At 44.0% G+C, this 16,747-nt stretch overlaps 1 protein-coding gene across 3 annotated transcripts in view; it reads left to right on the top strand.

Moving 5' to 3' along the window:
* The first annotated feature begins 6,899 nt into the window (after positions 1-6,899).
* cemip2 (cell migration inducing hyaluronidase 2) overlaps positions 6,900-16,747 on the top strand; it is a 32,077-nt gene continuing 22,229 nt past the window's right edge. The window contains exons 1-4 of one of the 3 annotated variants that reach the window (XM_053654067.1): positions 6,900-7,146; positions 9,649-9,976; positions 11,752-11,892; positions 12,039-12,606. In XM_053654067.1, coding sequence (XP_053510042.1) covers positions 9,670-9,976; positions 11,752-11,892; positions 12,039-12,606 — 1,016 coding nt within the window. In that variant the 5' untranslated portion in view covers positions 6,900-7,146; positions 9,649-9,669. Of the gene's footprint in view, positions 7,147-7,170; positions 7,836-9,648; positions 9,977-11,751; positions 11,893-12,038; positions 12,607-16,747 lie in introns of those variants that run through there. The other 2 variants (XM_053654066.1, XM_053654068.1) reach the window with 2 other exon arrangements.

The raw sequence follows: 16,747 nt of genomic DNA, 5'->3' as shown, positions 1-16,747 counted from the left end.
AAACCAAAAGGTCGATTATATACTGTGGTGCGAGAGCGTTTAGTGCTTGATAGGTTAATAAGAGTATTTTATAATCAATGTGAGATTTCACTGGGAGCCAATGCAGTGTTGATAATATCGGTGTGATATGGTCGTATCTTCTAGTTCTAGTTAGGACTCTAGCAGCTGCATTCTGGACTAACTGGAGCTTATTTATATTCCTACTGGAACATCCAGACAGTAAGGCATTACAGTAATCTAGTCTAGAGGTGACGGAAGCATGAACTAATCCGCCCTAAATACTATCTGATATTAGAATTAACATGTCCCAAATGGTAAGTATGTTGAAATGAGGATCCCGAAAGTACCCGGATGGTGTACAATTTCCGGTAGATTTATTTATTTATTTATTTTAGAGTTTTGGGATGTTTTTTTTTAAGAGGATGCATTTTAGAGAGGTGTAAACAAAATGTGGAAAAATAAAGGACGTAGTAATATAAATGATATAAGGAATAATGAATGAAGAAAAGCCGAAATGCAACGAGGAGTTTGTTTACGGTGACGGCGTGCGTAACTAGGCAACGACGTTGTCTTCCGTTACAGGATGTGTTGGTATGTCCTAGTACTCGCATGTTTTTTTTTTTTGTTTTTTTTTTGCTACACACTCAAAAGTATGTACTTTTTCATCACGAAAATAGTACAAGTAGTCGCAGCATCAGCGTTAAACCTCCACAATCACACTGCGCTAATGCTAATCTCATCCAGCCGACTGAGGCGCTCAGGAGACTTTCATTTGCCGCCCTGGGTTTTGTTGAATATTCTGATGTCTTCTCGGGATTGAATTAAACTCTGCAGAGTGAAATCCGGCAGCTGGAGCTTTTTTATCCCTCCCTTCCCTTGACAATACGCATTTGTGTATGAAAGTGACCCGTTTCTGTCATTAACGTGAGCAAAACTTTCCCCGGAAATGACCCACATAGACTCACTCACGTGCTGAAAGTCGGAGTGCAGGTTCGAATTCTTCACTCACATAAAAGCAGGAAAGTCTAACGTTAACGTAATGTGTGAAAAGGAAAGAAGAATTTGAATGTAAAATGAATCAGACGCTGGTTTTACTTTCAGAAAGTCAGGCGTGGACAAACACTTCAGTAACTGGACTTAAGTGTTATTGAAACTAAAAGTGTGTACTCTTACTTAATTGCACTTCCAAGAATCTTGCCAGTTCGTCATTTGCTACACAATGTCATCAGCGTTATAGCTATCAATGTGTGTGTGTGTGTGTGTGAAGATGGATAAACCAGTGTGGAATGCGAGGATGAGCGCCTTGACCCTAAGTGTTTCAATATGCTGGAGTAAGCAAAAGACTACATATAAAACCAGGCTTCTCCTTTACCTTCTACCATCCCTGCTGGAAAAACAAACACTAGAAACCATTACAGAAATTCTAATGGTTTTAATAGTTTTTTTTTATGGGAATTGTATTGGTTTTAATGGAAACTATAATGGTCCTTGGGGGTCTCTACTGGTATCGGGTTGATGTGACGAGGCGTGATGAAAAAATGGTCCCACACAAGGAAATTGATGGCAAGGCCTCAATACTACTTTCGCGCAAAGGTGTTTTATTGACAGTGCTCCTGGTGACAGTCTATTTACAATCCACCAAGTGTGCACAAAAATATGTACATCCACGTGAAAGCCCCCCCAAAAATTGACAAAATAGGGGAAAAACAGGGGAACGCTATACAAAAATATATACACTACAGCAGGGGTTCCCAAACTTTTCCAGGGCAAGGCCCCCCAAATGGCATTAACATTTGACCGAGGCCGCCCTTTTGCAAGATGTCTTTAAAACACATAAAAAATACAGACTTCTGAATATATCCCCCTTTTTTATTAATAATTACATCTTTACATTACATTACATTAGGAATTATATAAATATATATGTATAAAAATATAACTATATATATATTTTTAAAAATCATGTATTTATTTATTTTTCACACCAAATTGTTGAGGCCCCCGGGCGCCCCCTGGCGGCCTCCATTTTGAAAACCACTGCACTACAGCACTTGGCTGGTAAATCCTTCCACTGAACACTAAACAACTGCACAGGCCTGGCTTTTAACCCAGAAGCTCCACCCACATGGACTCCTCCATGTTCATATAATATTCACTATTATACAGGAATTAACTTGGGCTTTGTATTCCCAACTCCCCCAAACGACAGTTAACATGGTCCAGTTTGCCATTTGCTTCCTCTAACACAGGGGTTCCCAAACTTTTCCAGGGCAAGGCCCCCCAAATGGCATTAACATTTGACCGAGGCCCCCCTTTTGTAAGATGTCTTTAAAACACATTAAAAATACAGACTTCTGAATATATCCCCCCTTTTTTTTTATTAATAATTACATCTTACATCTTTACATTACATTAGATTAGTAATTGATTGTGTGTGTGTGTGTGTGTGTCTGAGAGTGAGAAAGAGAAAACATACTAGTGGGAGGGGTGGGCTTGGTGGCTCCGACCAAATTGTTGAGGCCCCCTGGTCAGCCCCCACTTTGAAAACCACTTCTCTAACTAACCTGGATTGAGAGTCAGTAAGACACGACACGATGTGCAGCTAAGTATAATAAACATTTACTGGTGAATGTCTGTGGTGTCTGCGTGTTTTTATTGTGGGAAATGGGGGAAGGATGCGGTAATGGAGTGGATATGTGTGCGTTATTTCTGCAAATGGCGCGTTAACCTACCCTAGTGTGCACCCAAGGAGGAGGGGAAACCGGAAAACGGGTGGATAGTGGACTATATGTGCGGAGCCTTCTGTCACAGCTGGGTTCTATTTAGTGGCATGTTTGTCTAGTGGAAACCAGTACAAACCATTAAATCCTAACAGAATGTGTCATAAAACACACTACATTTGTTAATGGTTCTTTTTAGATTTTTCAAACACACACACACTTAGTCTTGAACCTTTTGTTGATCTTTCACTCAGATGATGGACAGAGCAGATTCAGCGGTAATCATCTCCGTGCAATGAATTCTTCAGCAAACTGTGTTTTATTTCTGTCTGAAATTGAATTGTATGTAGAAACAGTATTGTGTAGGATTTATAATTGAATTCTTTCACTGGAAAAGGTTTATACATAGATGGAAGCTGCTAAAAACTCCATCCATCCATCCATCTTCAACTGCTTACTCCTTTTCAGGGTCATGGGGGAACCTGGAGTCTATCCCAGGGAGCATCGGGCACGAGGCGGGATACACCCTGGACAGGGTCCCAATCCATCGCAGGGCACAATCACATACACACTCACACACCCGTTCATACACTATGGACACTTTAGACAGTGTTCAAATATGGAGTCCTTGCTCGAAATACAGTGTAACACCTCATGTTTTTTATGTTGCACGCTTTTGTTATTTATGACTTAGTTTGTTAGTTAATTAGTTATTCTTTTTCCTACTCTGACACGTAACACCTACCTAAACATTGCAGACCAAGTACACCCCTTCATGGCAACCGTATTCCCTAATGGCAGTGGCCTCTTTCAGCAGGATAACACTCCTTGGTCTGCAGCAATGTTTACGTAGGTGGTACGTGTCAAAGTAACTTCCACGTGAATATCGGGGCCCAAGGTTTCCCAGCAGAACATTGCCCAGAGCATCACACTGCCTCCACCAGCTTGCCTTCTTCCCATAGTGCATCCTGGTGCCATCTCTTCCCCAGGTAAGTGACGCGCACGCACCGGCCGTCCACGTGATGTAAAAGAAAAGGTGATTCATCAGACCAGGCCACCTTCTTTCATTGCTCCAAGGTCCAGTTCTGATGCTCACGTGCCCACTGTAGGTGCTTTCGGCGGTGGACAGCGGGTCAGCATGGGCACTCTGAAGGTACGTTGAAGCATACAGTGATTTTATCATGGCAAGTCGCTAGTCTCTCTACTATAAAGTTGCCAGTAGTCATTCCTACTACTGGTTGCCATAGTAACATTTATCAGCGGGTGGCGCAACTAACATTCAAATTTTGACAATAAACCAGTTTTCTTGCTGCTAAAATTAAACATTCTGGAGGGATGACCCTGGTTCTCCAGTTGTCCGTCCATGGACCACTTTTGGTAGGTGCTAACCACTGCATACAGGGAAAACACCCCACAAGACCGGCTGCGTTGGAGATGCTTTGACTCAGTCGTCTAGCCATCACGATTTGCCCCTCGTCAAACTCGCTCAGATCCTTACACTTGCCCATTTGTCCTGCTTCCAGCACATCAACTTCACAAAAATTGTTAAATAGTGGAATTTATGATATTAATACTGAAAAGAAGAAAAAAAAAAAAAAAAAAAAAACCTGAGTGTGGTGTACGTATTCTTTATAAGGTTTATGCTCACCTTTTGGTTTTATATCTGCCCCAAGTAAGGTTTGTAACCTGAAAGGGTCACCTATGATCCCCAAACATTGAGGGGGGGATAAAAATGACATTAAAAGTTTGAATACATCACCCCCTTGTGGAGAACCTTTAATAACCTCACTAATGGGTAAAAGAATTGCTCTCGAACGTGTCGCATTTTTCAGGATAAAAAAAGAAAGTGAAAAAAATAATCTTTGGACGTGTCAAAAACAGATAAAAGCACTTCTTGTTTATTTTACAACCCAGCGGTCAGAAAGGTCACGTCAGGAGCCCGAAGGTGCTGACTTTTGGAGCCTGGTTGAAGAGTGTAGATAGAAAAGAATAAAGATAAAACCAGTTCTTAAGCACTTTTTGTGGATTACCGTTAATAAGACTGAGTTGTGCTGACTTGTGGTTTTATAACAGTATCTCACAAAGGGTTTAGGCTAGTAAAATGGACGGCAGTGAGAGAGATCTTTTGCTCATGACAGTTTTCTGAAGGACACAGCGAATGGAAGATGACAAACGCAATACTCGTATTTCTAATGTGTGGATTTACACTGAGGTGCTGCTTAATTCATACACCTATTTTGTTATTCACCATTTTATTAGGTAATTAAATCTACCATCTTATAGATCTACAGTTCCATCGTGCATCAGAAGAAAGGAGTCACTACAGGACATCACCTTTGATGAAATGTCTGGGTTTTTTTTTTTTTCTGGGATTCTGTTGGTTATTGATGTTCTGTTTATTCTGAGCTGTTTCCTCATTGGTCATTTTCATTCTCTTTTCAGCCTTCAAAGGAGGAACGTCTACATAATTTCATATACGCACATGTCATTCATTATAGCAACACTGTGTAATATCTTTATTCCACAGTGCTGAATTCTCGATTCTGATTGGTCAGAAGGTGTTGATTAAGTTTCTACAGCAGCAGCCCTGACAATAATCATTTCAAAGCAAATCACAAGGTTTATATGAATGCACTCATTAATCAGTCAATGTTATCATTTCCATAGTGACGTCTTACGCAGGCACTTGTACGGCGGACGAGCCACATAAACAAATTTTTTTGAAAAACTGTGTAATTGCCGATGTGACGTTTTGTGTAAGAAGTCATTTATGTAACAATTATTGAAGGAGTCTCCAGTGTCAGTGGTTCATACCGCTGACTCACTTTCAGTAAGTGTAACGGTCGTGATGGATCCGGAGCTTACCTCGGGAACGCTGGGCGGGAATTCTGTCACAGGGCACCATGCACACACGTTCACACACCCGTTCACACCTAAGGGGAATTTATCGTTGCCAATCCAGCCATTGGCATGTTTTTGGGAGGAAACCTGAGAACCCGGAGGAAACCTAGACAGACACAGGGAGAACATGCACAGGAACTCTGCACAGACAGTAACCTGAGCTCGGGATTAAACCAGTGGTGTGAGACAGTAACATTGCCCACTGTAAGAGGTAAAGCTGTAACTTGAACTTTTAATGGGAAAGTCTTCAGGACAGGGGAATTTGTGGTTTCTCAGTAACGTGAGAATCTGCTTTTTTGTCTTATTAACTTCAAGAGAAGAGAAAATAAAACAGGTGAGGGAATGACTCGTCTCGACTAAATTATAGCTGCTATGATGTAACAGAGAAGTTGTTTTGCGTACATTCTGCAACAGTAGATGTAATTGTAAACAGATAAAAAGTACAACTTGTCATCATTTAATATGTAACGTTATCACGTGTATGTTAGCACGTCCGCCTTGCACCTCCGGGGATGGGGGTTTCGAATCCGCCCTGTGTGCCTGGTGTTTGCACGTTCTCCCTGTGCTTCGGGGGTTTCCTCTGGGTACATGGGTTTCCTCCGTCAGTCCAAAAACATGCACTGTAAGCTGACTGGCATTTCTAAATTGTCCTTATTGTGTGTGTGTGTGTGTGTGTGTGTGTGTGTGTGTGATTGAATCCTATGAAGGGTTGGCACCACGTCCAGGGTGTCCCCTGCCTTGTGCCCTGAGTTCCCAGACTCCCCCGTGACCCTGTGTATGATAAGCGGTACAAAAGATAGGGATGGATGGAAAAGGATGGGTTAGGCGTTGCCATACTGCTGTGGTAAAAGAGGAATAAAACACTTGGGCTCGTGACGTTATAGGAACTTATAGGACTTTGGTGGGGTAACAGTGACTCTGCTTCATCGCTCCACCCCATGGGTGATTATTTTTCTATAACAGCACGCCCCTAAATGTTTTATTCCTCACACATGACATAACTCTTAGATTTTAGATGAACTTGTATGAATGCTTGAAAACAATATATATATTGCTGTATACTCTATATAACAGGTTAAGGTTTAAATATACGCCGTTAGAAAGCATTTTAAGGCACGTGGCTTTAAATTATAATATGTACAAATAGAAATAAGCAAAATAAATATTAATAAGAAGCGTTACGTTGAAGCACGTGTTGCGTGACGTATGAGCTGAGAAGCTCCGCCCCCTGCTATAGAAGCTGCTGCGCTGAGAAGCTCCGCCCCCTTCTGTAGACGCGCCCCCTGCTGTAGACGCTGCTACGCGCTGCTCCCGTTAGTTCATTTCTTCTCTGACACGCTGTCGGTGCAGAGCTGCCGGGGCTGGTGGATTAAATTACCCGAAACATGTAACCAAAATTATTTATTAAAAACAAAGATAAGCAGAAGTCACACTGAAGAGTTTTTTGTGTTGTTTTGGTTTGTGTTTTTGTTTCCACGAGGCCTGCGAAATGGCGAGCGCGAGCGCGGAGTGAGTCTCGCGGAAGGTAAGAGGAGAAACAAACCGCCTCGCGTGCACTGAAGCTGTATCCCAGGGGAAAGTTTTACACTGCTTTTGTGCAGAGAAATACCTACTTCCTGCTATTAACGTCGCTTAAAACGCCGAATCTGCCTCATTAGCTCCTGTTAAATCCGCTGTGATGTTTCGGTTCCAGCTCTCAGACCTGTAATAATCGTAAACCTTTCACATGAAGCCGAACAACAGCTGAGCAGAAATCCAGAAATATCTCTCAGAAAACAAAAACATCACACTGATGACAAACTGACAACAAAATATTCCAAACAAACCTGAGGGCTGGCGTAAAAAGAAAAACAAAAACAAATGCATGTTTAGGTTTGGAATATAAATAGGTGTTTCAGGGCTTTGTGTATCTGTCCTTAGTGTTATGATACTAAATCTAGAAAATAAACAAACAAACAGGTGTGAAAACGCAATAATAAAACCCACAACGAACATATTGACTCATTCTGTACTAGTCTTGTGTTCGTCCAATTAAACATGTTCTAGAATGTTAAGCCCCGCCCCAGGGGCGTGTCTTGCTCTATACTAGTAGCTCATATCCTGAGTAAAACACGGTTTGCGAGTGGAGTATGTCCGAGTTGGTGTTTATTTGGAGGAGCTGCCGATCGCTTGTGTTTTTGTACACTGTCCGGGATTTTCCATTAGTAAGAGCCGGTAATATCGTTTTATTCTACCACGTCGGATTTCTCCGAGCGACCGCTCTCTTGCCGACGTCTTTTAGACGTCGACTCGAACACACGCGGCGTGACGCCGTGAACGCGTCGTCCGGGATCAAAGTGTATCGGCGTCTGTGAGAAATCCTCCACAGTTTCTCGTTTAAACTCTTCGCTGATCTCCGTATTTAGCCGGTTCTCTAAGCTACTCGAACGCCGTTGGCTGTTGCGTGAATCGAGTCGAGCGCTTCGGCACTCTGTCACCTGACGTCCTCTTTCAAAAGGGAGTACGGAAACAAATCCTGGGATTTCCATTGGGAATTTAAAGACCGCGCGTACCAGGTTTAAATTCTTGATTCTGATGTCGGAGCTCTGCGTGTCAGACGATATCCAATCCAGATTCGACACTGGCGATCTCGTAGCATCGCGGTATTATCCGGCTTTGATATTATCGGTCTTTAATATCGCGGTGCCATGCTGTAACGCGCACTGGTCCTCTGATCCCCGATGGGCGTGTCTGTGCGTGGATGAATCACCACAGTGACATGTCCTGACAGACATGAATCATATTTCCGAAGAAGTCCCAATAGCACTAGCGTGGGTTGTTGAACCCTTTTGAGTTCTCTGCGCCGGACAGAAAGTTTCCTGAGCTGCGTTACCTCCTGATAATATCGCTCTTTTCAGATGGGACCTAATCGAATCCAGATGATCTGATTGGATAATTCGTTTCGGCTGACCTGTCTGACCGGTCGGCTCACGTGAAGCAGCGTTTATCCTCCATTTACCCCAGCTGCTGTTTCTACACCTCGCGGTGTGTGTCGTAGGCCTGCACAGTGTATCGCTTGTTAATTGTTGTTGAAACTTTGGCTGCGAATTTTTTATATTCGGTGAGCGTTCTGAGGTAGAAGATAATTTTAGTATGCTCGGGTATGTGTAGTGAAATTCTTTTTTCTTTTTTTATCATTATAAAACACACACGTTTTGATAGAGAAGCACGTTGTGGTGAAACCTGTGTAATATCAGCATTTGGGCTGTGTTCACGCACAGGCTTGACCTTTTCATCTCCACCGTGACAGAGTAGATTTTTATTTTTTTTTCTCTCATCATGCGAACACACCGGTCCAGTTTGTTCATACGTGCGCCTACACCGGAGACGTATCACAAGCGTACGCGTGCCTAACAGTGTCAGTGTCAGGATTTTACAAATGATTAGACTGTAACAGCTGCGGAAATGCAGGCGTCCTTGCATCTTGGCCGCCCAGGACTTGGACCGCGATGAAGGCTTGTGCTGGCAGCTCGTTCGGTTTGCTACCGCAAATATGACGCGTTTGTTTTATTTTAACGACGTGCAGATGCTACACGAACGCGCCGTTAGTCGTTTGGAAAGTGCCAGTCGTGTTCGACATGTACGTCGAGGCTGAGCGATTGGATATGAGCAAAAAAATAAATAAATAGTGAACGTAGCCTTGGAGTGTGTTTGTCTAGGATTGAGGGGGTGGACTCTCTCTCTCTCTCTCTCTCTCTCTCTCTCTGTGTTTGACTTAATGGGTGCCATGTGTTTGTGTAAATACCTTGAAAAATGTAAAATATCCACACATGGGCCCATGCCATGAGAACACATGGTGCCAGACAGCAGCCTGAAACTGAGAGTCGTTTAGCTGCAGTTGTATAACTGGATTGTCTGGACTGGATGTTCTGACTTAATACCAAAATATAAAAAAAAAAACAAATGGAATTTTAAAATTTTTTTTACACGATTTAAAATGTATTGGTTTGTTTATTGGTCTTATTCTCCCTCCCCTCTCATCCTGTAGAAAGTGCCATTCGGCTGCACCATGCAGGGGAACAGAGGCCCCGGCCGTCTTCCCCAATTAGTGACTCCGTCCAACGGATCAGCGCCTTACACTATGACCCGGGTTGTACCTGTGAGATCTCCGCCCCCTGTCAAAGCCCTGCCTCCACCTCCAGCACGTCCGAAGCCGCTGGCTCCGCCACCGGCGCGACCGCCTGCCGTTCACCTTCCGGAAATCCCCAACTGGCAGCAGAGGAAAAACACGTACATCTGCACCGGGGTCTTCTTCGGCCTGCTCTTCTTCGTGATCATCCTCGTCCTCAGTCTCAGCTCCAGCCAAGTCCTCGATAGTGAGACTCCACTGTAGTACTGCAGTAGCACATTTTCCAAACATAAACTGCACTCACTCATCATTTTTTTTTAAAAATTATTTTCGCCCAAATCGCTTTGTTCCTGGTTTTCTCCAGGTTGCCAATTTCTACATCATCTTGACCAGAAAAAAAATTTTGATAAAGATGAAATATATAGTGGTCATAGCTAAAATTTTTAACAATTAATTTCTTGACTAGGAGTGAATGTCTGGTAAGGACAAAAAAAAAAAAAGCGTCTCTCACGTTTGTTGGTAATCACTACATCCTTTTGCTTCTCATTTGCACATCGTTCGCCATACTATAATCCGAACGGGCTCGCCGGTTTCTAGCTGCTTTTACCAACAGTCCCCTCTGAAACTATCGGAACGGCAAGGCCAACTCATTTGTTTGTGCTGTACACCAAAGACGTTTGGGTTTGAGATCAAAAGATGGATGTGAGACGAGAGTTTAGGATTTCAGCTTTTATTCTCGGTATTTACATTTACATGTGTTAAACAACATACATTTTTTTTTGTATCAGACCACCCAATATATAGGTGGGCGAAAGTATAGGAACAGATAAGTCTTCAAGTAAATTAAAGTAAATAACAGTACGGTTGCTGCGATGGCCTTGGGACTGCAATTACCACATGCAGGTCTGCACTCAGGTCTCCTTTAGTGAACAGTGGACTAGTTCAACAAACAGACTTCATGTAAAAACCATAATGAACTTTCTTTTACTTTCACACTATCCGTCGTTACCCAGATGAGGACGGGTTTCCTTCTGAGTCCGGTTCCTCTCAATGTTTCTTCCTCGTATCATCTCAGGGAGTTTTTCCCTCACCACCATCTCCACCGTCTCGCTCAATAGGGATAAATTCACACACTTAAAATCTCTATCCTGTGTTTATATGTTACTGTAAAGCTGCTTTGAGACAACGTCCGTTCTTAAAAGCGCTACACGAATCAAATTGAATATTTGATAGAGGGGGCTGTAAATATCATCATGGGTATTCAGACCCGTTATTCAGTACGTTGTAAGTACCTTTGGCAGCAATTACAGCTTTAAGTCTTCCTGGGTAAGTCTCTACAAGCTTTGCACAACTGGATTCTCTTCAGATATGTTCGAGCTCAGCCAGATTCGAAGGGAAGCATCTGTGAGATTGATGGCGTATTGATGGAGCCGGTTGGTGGCAGGAAGTGCCATTACACTTGAATAATTCTCATGGGTGAAACAGGAATCAAGATTTTGTACCCAAATGGAAACATGCGCTCTGAGAGACATGTACCTCCGTAGCATTGTGAACACGGTATGTAAAATAGGTTATGTTTGTTGTGTTAAAGCACAGGTTCTGCTGTCGCTCTTTGAAGTCATCTCAGTGTAGTCCGTTTCTCATACTTTTGGGAAATAAAAGCCCACTCTGTATAACTCCACATGCATGTTTCTCAGTAAGCAGACTTTCTGCAGGTTTTCATTAGCCCCATAAACACTCAGTAATCTGCCTCTAAATCCAACAGATAGAGCAGCACAGCTCCTGCTTCTGCACAGCTTGATCCGCGGAACATACGAAACACCCTCCTTCTAATAAAGTCCTGTCCTGTTCTAACGAAGCGTTTAGGACTTTGCGCCGTAAAGCACTTGTCTAGCGTAGCCGATAAATCAGTTGTTGCCGAGCAAAACTCTTATTCGTCCTCTGGCTGCAGTTACTCTGAACAGGCTTGTGAAACATTAAGCCGTTGCAATAAGCATGAACTGTTTGTTCTGTGTGCTATAGAGAACTGTCCTGACCACAACCTGACCCTGAGTGACTGGAACCCGGGACAAAACCCAAAAAAGGCTGTGGTGGTGCGTAATGGACAACTGTTCAAGCTGACTGCATCAGCAACCCTCCACTCCCTCACCATCCAATCAGGAGGTAAGGTGTGATCATGTGACTCTGGAGACTGAGTGTATGTAACGCAGTGCAGCTATCAATGGATGAAAACCAGGGGCGGTTTTTGCATGTTTTTCATTTTCAGCCACTTTTCCTGCCTATTCTGAGTAATCTCGCTTCCTTCACAGGGTCAGTGGTGTTTGCCGATAATAAAGAAGGTTCGAACAACATTACTCTACGAACACACTACATTTTAATTGAAGAAGGAGGCGCCCTTCACGTCGGTGCCCCGAAGTGTCGCTATCGTTCCCACGCCACCATCACGCTGATGGGCCGCTCAGACGATGCCTCCGTTTCGCCCGTGCCCGGTTTCGGTCGCAAGTTTGTGGGCGTGCGTCCCGGTGGCACGCTGGAGCTCCACGGCCTGCAGCGGCCATCCTGGACTCTACTGACACGTACCGTGCCTGCCACAGGCCTGGCAGCGGGCAGCTACGCCTTCCAGAGGAACTTCAGCCGGGGGATCAACCTTCGCGTGGTGGACCAGGACACGGGCGCTTTGCTAAGCATAGAACGCTTCGACACGCACGACTCGCAGAACGACAGCAGGAAGCTGACCCAGATGCTGCAGTTGCTGCCACGCGGGCGCATCGTCGCTCTCGCTGTGGGCGACTCGGCCGCCAAGAGCCTCCTGGACGAGACCAAGAATACCATCCAGGGGCTTCTGGGCAGCCGCCATGTCCGTGAGCTCAAATACAGGTACATGTATCCATATAGTGCCAAAGTAATTCTAGTGAAACTAAAGGAAGTGTGAGAAGTGGAAGTCTGGACTTGATAAAAGGTCCTGGGAGTTAAAAAGGGTTCATCTGCACATGGAGCTAATTAACTACAGCAGTATATAGCACTAACAATCATGTAATGTAAACGATGTACAGGTAAATGTAATGCGCGTGTACGGATCTCATACTGGGTATACTGGGCCAGAACGCCTGACTGGATCAGCATTGGATCAGATTTGACACATTACATCTTCATTACATGGGTGAATCGCACAGTGTTTAAATATCCAGGATTTTCCCCCTTAGTTAGAACTGACGAGCAGTGACCTGCTCTTGTGACTTACAATGTACAACGATTTAAAACAAAATACATTCCTCACGTCTCCAGATTTTATCGAGCTGATGATGCCCGAAACACAAAGAGAGCTGACACGAGATGTCATGGTCTTATAGTCTTATGAGAGGTCTTTGTCTTCTAGACAAAAGACTTTCTATGACGTCTTGAATGTTATAACAACTACACAAGTATTTATATTAGTCTGTTGAGAACAATAGAAGAGGAAACGAAACTAACATGTTTACTCTGATAGACCGTGGAAAGTGTCTCATTGTTCCATACCAGCTGCTTCATTCAGTCCTGACTACACTCTTGGGCAGAAAAAAAAATGGCCCTGTGTCCTTTTCTCATATGTTTCTCAACATGTTGCGAATCGTTCAAAGTTAGGACCCCATAACCGTTACGCCTTTCGTGTAGGTGCGCTCAGAAATTGCTTGGTGCACGAATCCGGAGTGACCGAACCGGCCGATATTAATGGACACCCCTGGAAACTCCGCCCCTTCCCATAGTCTCACGTGAATCTCTGAATACATTTCTTTGCACCACTTCCTGACAGCCGTTCGATCAGCTGTGTCCTTTGGTTCGACGCTTGTACTTCGTTGACATTTTATTTGTTGTTAAATTAGAACAAACTGTGGTATTGTAGTGGTAACGCCAGACGTATCGAGACCTACTGAAAGTACAGGCGCACACACACACACACACACACAAAGACCTCCAGTGTGGAACCAATTGAGATGTTTGCCATATCCGCACTGTAATGGGTCGCTAATGGGCCTTAGTTTCTCTGCAGCACTAAACTTTACTCCATCCTGGCATCTTACCTTGGAAAAAAATGGTCCAATTGCCATTCCCTCCCATGTTTCCCCTCTCTGTTTGTACAGGAAGAGCACCACTGGAGGGTTAGGCAGGCAGGCATGATTTCCAGGATGTGTGCTGAAAAATGAGCTGACTTTTGCATTTCTGTGTAAGATTTGTCTGAACAAAACACACGGCCTGTACTGACCTGGCAGTCAGGACCAGCTCAAAGGACACGTCACACGCACACAGTGTGGAGTGACCTTAAGAAGCCGGATGCAAACGTTTGTACCCATTGAGCTCTAAAATGCTTACACACACCCCACCACCAAGCACAAACGCACACTCTCTGCCCTTTCTCAGAAATTCTGTCTCTTCCTCTCTCTCTCTCTCTTTCTCTCTCCCTTGTTCTTTTTTTTTTTTTTTCTTCCACCCATCTCAGCAGTCTTGACTTGACAGTGCCTTTGAAGGCTTGGCATGAGCCCTCACCAGTGGCCCTCCTGCACAAACAGAAACATCTGGCACCAAACATGCGTAACGCACAGGCCGAGTTCCCTCCTCCTCTTCTGATACCTCAGCGTGGGGGGTGGGGGTGGGGTTTGGGGTAGTAATGGTAATGGGTGTGCGTATGATTCATGAGGAAGCTTTCTGGTCAGAGTCTTGATGTGACTTAAAAAAAGACCGCCGTGGTTATTATTAGAACTGAACCCCCCCCCTCCCCCGAGAAAAAACCCCCCAAAAAACCACAGCTTGTTACAGAGAAAACCATTACGCGAAGCCTCCTCTGTCCTGCAGACTCGGTTACAGAGCGACCCCTTCGCTTTAACACGTTAATACATTCATCAACACTCCGACTAAACAGAATCGAGTCTATAACAGCACTGTCGTACAACATCGTTAAACAAACTGGGATGAAATGCTGGGCCGTTATCGTGGTGAGAAAATGTACTGCTCAAACCGAAGCAAAATGGATGACCAGCTCGGGTTTGAAGCTTGCACGTTGGCGAGTTTTACAATTTCTTTTTATATTTTTGTGGGAATCACGCTGACCGTGCTGTAATCTGATTAGAGAAACAATAAGCCTGGAAAAAAACAAAAAAAAACCCCTGAATTGATTTTGTGTGACTTGCATGTTGGAACTTGGTGCCGTTTCTAGTCATGTGCCGGAAACCAACGCCCCGGTCTCACCAATCCATCTGAACTCTTCACTATACCCAGGTGGCTCTTCTGTTCCTTTCACAGGAAATGGCTGTTATTGCTTGCATTTGGTGTGACTTTGATGGGAAAAGTGGGTGGGGGGGGGCGTTTACTTTTTATTTCTTTGGCAGATATTTTGCATTTGAAGCACTGACTCTCTGGAGAAAGACGGACATTTGCGTACCGTAAGATGTAAGAGTGCGAGTTGTTTGAGTCTGTCGTTTAAGGGACATTTCTTTGGTGCTAAAGTGTTTCTGAGATGAAGAAGGGATCGTAGGTTTTTTTTTTCTTTTTTCTTTTCTCTTTTCTTTTCCAAAAGCAGCCACTCGCTCAAGCAGAAATGAAGTAGGACTTAAGAACTCAGTCATAAGAGTCTAAAAGTAGCAGTAGCGTTAAAAGCAGAAGCTCAATAAAGCTTAACTAGCCTGTAAAACTCTCACTCCGGTGGCAGGTTTTCTCTTAAGCTTCACAGGGACACGCTTAGGCTAGTCATCGTCCCATTTCACATTTCTGCCAAAGACTGAACGTCATCCTGCGCTCTCTCTGTGTGTGTGTGTGTGTGTGTGTGTGTGTGTGTGAGAGAGAGAGAGCACAAGAGATGGTATAGTATTAGCCGCTGGCATTGAAGCATGGCGTAACGTGTTATCTATTTGTAACCTATATCCTGAAGAGCAAGATATCAATCTCAAGCATGATCTCATTTGCTATAAAAGTCTTGAAGTTCAGTTATAGGTATGGTTCGCGTGATTCTGCCGTAGCATGACGGTTTTTAAGAGGCAGGAAGAGACTAATTTGTCGACTTAATCTGTCATGAAGCCCGATGCGTGTGGTGACCCAGAGCCACTTCCACTTCCTCAGTGCCGTCAACACTTCATAGCGCAGGGAGCCGAGCACGGTTCGGCTTCGTCTAGCATTTCACTTTTCCGCACAAGATAACAATGAAGAATAGCGAGTTCATGTCCTTGAAGGAGCATCGGGTTCATGGTATGCACACTGGCTTCGGTTGTTAGTCCTTCATAATTACGAGGACTGCTCTGAATAGTCTACACATCCTTTAAGACATTTCACAATCTCAGTTAAACGGTACTGTAGAACCGTAGAACGCAGAATGCTTACTTTCATGGAAGGAGTCTCCAGTGTTGGGTCTTTATAACAGTCAGTAAGTGTTCCACCACAGTTCCACAGGAGTTTGTGCTTTCTAGAAACCACCCCTGTTGAACTTTTCCACATTTTGCAGTGTTACAGTCTCCCACCAGTCACCGTCAGAAGTCATGTAATTTGCTGAATGGAGTTGAACCGTGTACCGTTAGTGTCACATGATCTCAATATATAAATACTTCTGTTCCTGGAAGAGGTTTAGACAACATACATGGAACCGTAACCTAGACACGCCATAAAGGAAGACATTCTTTAAAATAAATACAGCTATATGAAATCCAAAATTGAAGTTTTAGGCTTTGGCAGAAAGCCCATACTGCTCATCGCTTTGAAGACGCCATCCCTACAATGAATGGCGGTAGCGTCGTGTATCGGGAAAGCTTTTCATCAGCACGAACTGGGAAACTAGTCAGAATTGAGGGTGAGATGGATGTATGGAGCCGAACACAGGGCAATCCAAGGAGACCTGTTCCAGTCTGCAAGAGACTTGATACTAGGGTTGGAGGTTCACCTTCCAACAGGCCAGCCACCCTAAACACACTCATCTAAACCCTGATCTACACTGGAGTTGCTGTTCACCAACTACGCGCTGCATTCAGTCTGACGGCGCTTCAGCAGATTTGCCAGGAAG

The sequence above is a fragment of the Ictalurus furcatus genome, chromosome 22 (assembly GCF_023375685.1).
Source record: "Ictalurus furcatus strain D&B chromosome 22, Billie_1.0, whole genome shotgun sequence".
NCBI lineage: Eukaryota > Metazoa > Chordata > Actinopteri > Siluriformes > Ictaluridae > Ictalurus > Ictalurus furcatus.
The sequence above is the reverse complement of the archived record's forward strand: the minus strand, read 5'-3'. Positions and strand labels throughout refer to the sequence as shown.